We start from the raw sequence: 6,695 nt of genomic DNA, 5'->3' as shown, positions 1-6,695 counted from the left end.
TGCAGTGTTTTGTGTTTATTTAAAAAGTCAAATAAAAAAATCGGCATTTTTTTTTCGTTTCCAGTTTTCTCAAACTTCAGAGTAAAAACCAAAGATGCTGTACAAGACCGACATACACGAGAACAGTTTTAAGTGCTGCCTCAGCTTAGCAAGTCTAAAGTACAAAACCAGAACTACGCAGCTTTTGTCATTCACACAGGGAAGCATATGGATTCATTCTCATACAGTACAGTACATGCACACCAATGGCTTAACAATGCATGACATTTTTATAATATAGCCTGCAAGTTTACATGGAATGTCATTATTTACATACATTAAATATGAAATGTTTTTGAGTGAATAAAATGGGTGATTTCTTTCATCCCTATGCAATCACTTACATACAAGAACAACAACACAGGAAAACAGAGCTGAGATTTATAGCAAAAATCAGATGACTCATGACCGAGATTAAAAACAGCCCATTGTCTGTAATTTATGTGCTTTAAATTACAGTTTCACACTAGCAAGGCTGTTAATTTAACCCAAGTCTGTGCTTGAAGGGAAAAATCTGAATCACGTCTGTAGTTTCAACAGACAGTAAAAAAAAAACATTCTAATGTTAAGGTATGACATTTGACAAAATTTTATAAATTATTTAAACCCAGGATGTGATTAAGAAATGTTATAGATTATTAGTTTGGGTTTTTTTATTGTACTTTAAAACATTTACTTTTCATGAACCAATTAACTGACCATAAGAAACACAATAAATAATGGACATTTTTACAGTGTATTCAACCTGTTTTTAATACATTCAGTCCATTACCTATGTCTTGAACATCTACATAACCAAGTCATAAAGGAATCTGTTCCCTAACATTTAATCTTTGTTCATCAACATTTGATTTCTAATACTGAATTTATCAGAACTCTATAAATTTGCGCTACATGGAATATAATTCTTTTTGATTGGCTAATCATGTTCTTGTGCATCTCTGAAATATTTGTGAGGGGTTAGTTATTTATGGAGAAAGAAAGTTGTTGCATCATTAGTTATCCATTTACAGTATATTGTACCTTGCACGTGTCAAAGCAAAACAGAAAGAGCTTCTATTCTAAAATAAGTGAAACAGTCCAGTTTAAAATATTTTGTCTTGTAAAGTCATCTCTTTGGTTTCAAGAGGAGATTTTGAGTGAAGCAATTGAAATGTCAGGACCTTTAGTTCCAGATAAGAATTAAAGTTACAATGTATTGCAGGGGTGCCCCACCCTGATCCTGGATAGCCACAAACCACTAAATTTAAGCGTCACCCTTAAATCATAAATTTTCCAACACGTGGAACAATTTTGTTTAATTGTTTTAAGCAGGTGATTTGTTTGGACTACAGCTCTCTAGGACCAGGGCTGGTCATTCCTGTTCCAAGGAAAGATAATGTAAAGCAATACTCACCACATGTTACATTTTACATGTATGTTTCATATATTATATATGTATATATATAATATATATTTCTACATAAATTATATATATATAACACCAGTGTAGTTTTTTTACTAAGTCAGCTTTGGTAAAAGGGATAATTTGCTGACTACCCCATTTAAAGTTAATATAAAAAATCTATCCTATATTGACATTGTACATGAATTCATGTGTACAGTTATGAAAGACTTAAAAAAAAGGTTCCCTTTAGATGTGTACAGTGCTCCTGGATTTGCAGTAGGGATCATGTCCCAGGGGCTGAAGGCTGAGCTGCTCAGATGTGCCTGTGTCCTGAGGCAGACCCACACTGAGTTGGTCTGGCCTCTACACATAATCCCTGCCTCCTGAGGCCGCGGTCCGAGATTTGGGGTAATTTGGGGTCTGTCCTGCGCCCCTCCCTGAGCACGAGCAGCAGAGGAAAGCCCCTCCCAAGATGCAGAGGGCGGCAGCACCCCAGCCTATAAACACGGCTTTGCCAAATTCGTACCTGAAATCAGAATACACTGCATTGTAGCTTTTTTCTCCAACGTAATCCAACAGCATTCTTCACAGTGAAGCTGAAAACATTTTGATGACTTACAGTCTTACTAACTATTTATACCCTTTTCTAAGTCAGACAACATATACTGTTAAATAGATTGTATTTAGACTACTAACTGCTTTGTATGAACACTCAAATATATATAATAACAATATATAATACAAGCAATTATTTTTTTAACTTAAAGATCCAAAGCAATAGTAATGATCAATCAACAAGGCTGAATGTTCTGTCAGTTACTGTATAACATAACGTTCTATGATCAAAAACGGACTGGTATGGAAAATAGCATTAGCTAAGTAATGAATTAAAAAAAACATTATATAGTATATTTGTAGATTTAAATTTAAGTATAGTAGATATTCTGTTGGTAAATTGTTATTAGAAAAATATTGTTTATTTTTTTTTATTAAAACTGTTTTAAACTAGGGAGGAATGACTGGTAAAGTACATTTTGTAGCTGTCACATATCAATTATTTTTAGACCCTGAGGCTACCAATTTGTTGGTTTAAAGGAAACCGGTTTGGTAACCGGGACAAACTCAATGCCTTTGGTTAATAAGAAAATGATAAGACTCGGATCTAGGTCTAAAGGAATCCCCTGTTGCAGAACCACACACTTATCCCTCATTTTATACCGTACCTGCTGTTGGTAGGAGTGAAAGGGTTGTAGAAGTCCTGTGCAATTCTATTAGCATACCAAGATGTTGCCACAAGAGCACAAAGACCTGCAGAAAGAATGGAAAAAGACCATATATATTAATCCTGCTGTATTGTGATGTATACTACATCATTAGAGCAGTAGAAAGAAAATATAATTATTTTCAATGAATAAGGTATTACACCGATACACATAAGAGCTGATGACATGTAAATGCAAATCCTTTTCAGTCACTACTATGTAAAGCTGTTCTGGGTTTATTTTTGTTTCATTAGTTGTCTCAATCATGTTGCTACCTGCCTCTCTTAAAATTCACCTCCGATGAGACACTGTTGCCCAGGTCAGCAACATTTCATTTGTGAAACAGCATGCCACTTTGATTTTTGTAAATTGCATATACCTACTATTTACAGATACAGTAACTATTACATAAATGTAATCATTTCATAGTCTAAGATATCACATTCTTGTTGCCATAATTCCGTGACCATGGTATTTTTTCCATTTATTATAATCACACTATCAGACAGGATAACACACGCCTCACACACTCTGTACAGATGACATTACAAACAGGATCCCACTTAATTCCTTGTCTTACTCACTGTAATTGTGGCTGGTGAGTTTTCCCCGTGAAACAGCAATTTTCTGAAGCCCATCATTACATGTAATCGTTAACGCGCGTGTGTCAGATAAGTAAAATTAGACCTGTAGGTCCGGGTGAACGGCAAGTGTCGATACTCTTAAGTGCGACTCGGTTTTTAAAGTACTTGCAACTGCCATCATCATAGCTTCAGCATGGATTAGATCTTCATGAGGAGAACGGCCACGACTGTCAACTCAAACTGAAATCTGAAGAAAGCAAGCGGTCTCCCACCTGCGAGAATGAAGATGGATCCTCCTATGACAGCAATACGGCTCTTCTTCTGCTTGTCGTCGGCAAAGCAGGTGGTGCACTTCATCCCCAGCGAGGCTATCAACATGGCGACCGCAGACAAGAGTATACCAGCAATCATCAACGCCCGCGTGGCCTGGACAGAGGCTGCAAAACCCGTTACAATCATGCTATTACATCACGGCTGCTGGGAGGCAGGGATAGAAAGGGAGATTGTCTGAACTCTGAAGTGCCCAAAACTACCAGATACTCCCTGACGTCCATGTTTTCTAGCCTTCTTATTCAAAACTGATGCAGCTCTACTCCGTACTGTGGGGGCACCTCTACTTCATTCTTTTAATCTGTGTCAGAAGGGGGCGTCTCTAGAACCAAGGGGCAATTGGAACTAGATTCATTATGATGTCTTATGCTGCTTCAAAAATTAAGGAAAATAAAAAAAACATCCATCCCTCTGTTTATTGGTTTTCTTGATTTCTTGTTTCCTATAAGTGCAATGTATCGGTGCTTTAGATTCCTGTCTTAGCAATGGTTTTAAAAACAGGAGGTATTGGTGAGTTACGAAAGTTTCCCTGTCAGATGTTGCATTATTTATGTGGGCTTCTTTGTGTGAGCGTCAAGCAAGAAAAAAAGACGGCACACAGCCCTCCCCCAGAAACCCCGTCAATCTTGAGACTCCTGTTCTGACTTGAATGGAAGAAAAGCGAGACAGAGATCAGTGGTGTAGAGGAGGATGTTACCTGTACAGCTCGGTTTTAAGGTGGACACATGCACTGGGGTGGGGTAACCCTCAATGAACACCCACAAAAGACCACAAAAAGCAGTGAAATAAATGATCTGCTGTATCATTCAACGAATACATAAAGACAGAATTAATAGAATATTTTGTATTTCACAGGTATTCCAAGTATTGTAAAGGATATTAACCACTAACCACTCTTTTATGGCAGTAACTTGAAGGTATAGCACCTTATGGAACAGACAAAACTGACTAACAAAGTATAATGAAGACATTCTTTAAATTTGCTTAACATAATTACTAGGGAGACTAGCCTTATTTATTGCTTTCAAACACAACTAACATTTTTCGTGTGCATGCAAGGACATATGTGCTTAGTTGATGTTTTTCCTGACAGTTCATTTCGTGCTGTCAGTCAACGGAAAGTGGCTTTCTATTGTCGTTTTTCTCGAGTGAATGAACTGATAAATTAATGCACAGGGCAGAAGAATAGCTGTATATGCATTACAGAAATGTTTTTATTCTTGCATGTTAATGTAGATCCCTGTACACGATATAATTCCTGTTCTTTTTTTTCGGTTACAAACATAAACCAGGTTTTAATTTAAAAATGAGATTTTGATAATCTAAATAGATTAGACTAGAGCTCATTCACAGCTCTTGGATCATGGATTGTTTTACGGATTGGAGCGTTTTCTGCGTTGAAATTTGTGCGATCTCTCCATGGTGGTGTGAGGGTTCTCCGGGTGCTCCGTTTCCTCCCACTATCTAAATATACTCTATGCAAGTTAATTGCTGTCTCTGTCCTTAAGTGTGCGTTTTGCATTGAATTGGCGTACCGTTGCGCATTGTGCTTACAGGATATGGGCCATATGCCCCTAACACTTAAGAGAATAAGCGCCTTTGTGATAATGAATGTATATAATTTATTATTACAAGGGCTCGTTTAAAATCATTACACTCATATGTTAGTATGTCTTAAATTGAATTGTCTAAATCAATTCAGCAGTTCAAATATTTTTCACAACATCGCACGACAGGCTTAAACGTTTGCATTACATACAAATAAAGTTTTTTTTAGGTTGAAGTGCTTTCCTTTATGTTTATCATATAAGATCAGACAGCTGTTGGTTTTGCATAAAACTTTTGCATGCTTGCATTTAGCAAAGAGCTGCTTAATATTTAAAATACTGAAAACCTGATAAAATATGTATTTAAAGGTAATTTAGGGGCATTTGATACGAGGATGGAAAATTACAAATCAAGGAAAGCCATAATTAACCGTTTCTCTCATTGTTAAATTATTAACTACAGAAACCTAGAATACGATCCCTAGCATCATCTTAATTTATGAAACGAGTTATTCGTATTTCTAACTCTTCTCTGATTTTTTCCAGAAATTCTGACCCTAACCCTCCTTATCTGGTCCCGATATATTTCGCTCATTCTTTCAGGTACTGCTAAAGTGCTCGGCTGATCCCGCTCGCTTTGTCGTTGCTCTTTTCAATACTTACACGGCAGCTGCAGAAGCGAGTCGAATACTTTGCACTGAACTTGCCCGGTGCTCTGAGACACGCACGACATCCACAGCCCCTCGTAGATGGCTTGCGCCGTCACAATGTTATCTCCGGCGTACGACGATGCCTTCCACTCAGGCATGGCAGTGGATGCTATCAGAGCAATAAAGCCTATAAAAGCCAGGGCATACCCAAGTAGCTGTATCCCTGCGTTTGCCATTTCTAAATAACTGTGCTGTCCAAATAATAATGATAATATTTTTTTTAAAGGATTTTCTTCTTTAGGAAAAAAAAAGTTACTATAAGACAGTAAGTCCGCTAATGAAGCTCTTGCTACGAAAATTCAGACCGCTTCTTGAAGCTCAAGTTGCTGTGGAGATAAATCAAACTCTTGATCAAGAAGACATCCCGCAGAAGCCTGGAACTTGTTGCTATCTCTGTCGAATTCACCCGAATGAGCTCGCTCCACCTCGAACCCGAACTTTAAATTCGGAGAGAGCGCTCGGTAGCCCCCTCTGCTGGTCTCCGCGCCGCAACACAGGAACTTGATAAAGTCAACTACAAACTGGTACAGTACTTTGCACCTACTGTAGCCCTGAACGTCCACTTTACTCACCTTTTAATTCAAGATACATCTGTTAAAAAGTGGTTAAAGAATAAAAAAAGAAAATTCAGAAGTGTTTCTCGTTTGCTAAATTGCTAATTGAAACGTATTTTTATTTTACACCCATAGAGGATAACAGCAAGGTATTATTTTCGAACACACCCATTTACAGTAACATGTCATGTGTTTTCCTGACTGTGTGGTTAGTCGATGTGTTTTTTATGAGTAACCGTTATTTCGTAAATATTATCACTCGACGGAGTGTTGTTTTTATTA

At 37.3% G+C, this 6,695-nt stretch overlaps 1 protein-coding gene across 1 annotated transcript; it reads right to left on the bottom strand.

Moving 5' to 3' along the window:
• On the bottom strand, positions 1 to 6,294 carry LOC102698502 (claudin-1-like). The gene is made up of 4 exons (XM_006637646.3): positions 5,813 to 6,294; positions 3,545 to 3,709; positions 2,650 to 2,734; positions 1 to 1,952 (listed from the first exon to the last, which is right to left on the bottom strand). Exons 1-4 carry the CDS (start codon positions 6,033 to 6,035, stop codon positions 1,790 to 1,792), a joined length of 636 nt encoding a protein of 211 aa, XP_006637709.1. The 5' UTR covers positions 6,036 to 6,294; the 3' UTR covers positions 1 to 1,789.
• Positions 6,295 to 6,695: the final 401 nt, after the last annotated feature.

Source organism: Lepisosteus oculatus, chromosome 13 (assembly GCF_040954835.1).
Source record: "Lepisosteus oculatus isolate fLepOcu1 chromosome 13, fLepOcu1.hap2, whole genome shotgun sequence".
Taxonomy (NCBI): domain Eukaryota; kingdom Metazoa; phylum Chordata; class Actinopteri; order Semionotiformes; family Lepisosteidae; genus Lepisosteus; species Lepisosteus oculatus.
The sequence above is the reverse complement of the archived record's forward strand: the minus strand, read 5'-3'. Positions and strand labels throughout refer to the sequence as shown.

What these genes read in the sequence shown, in the direction of transcription:
- LOC102698502 (XM_006637646.3), bottom strand. Translation starts at nt 6,035, where the DNA reads ATGGCAAACGCAGGGATACAGCTACTTGGGTATGCCCTGGCTTTTATA. An exon ending in ATCCATCTTCATTCTCGCAG is followed by an intron (nt 2,735 to 3,544) that starts GTGGGAGACCGC and finishes TTCTTTCTGCAG; the next exon opens with GTCTTTGTGCTCTTGTGGCA. An exon ending in TTCACTCCTACCAACAGCAG is followed by an intron (nt 1,953 to 2,649) that starts GTACGGTATAAA and finishes TTCTGATTTCAG; the next exon opens with GTACGAATTTGGCAAAGCCG.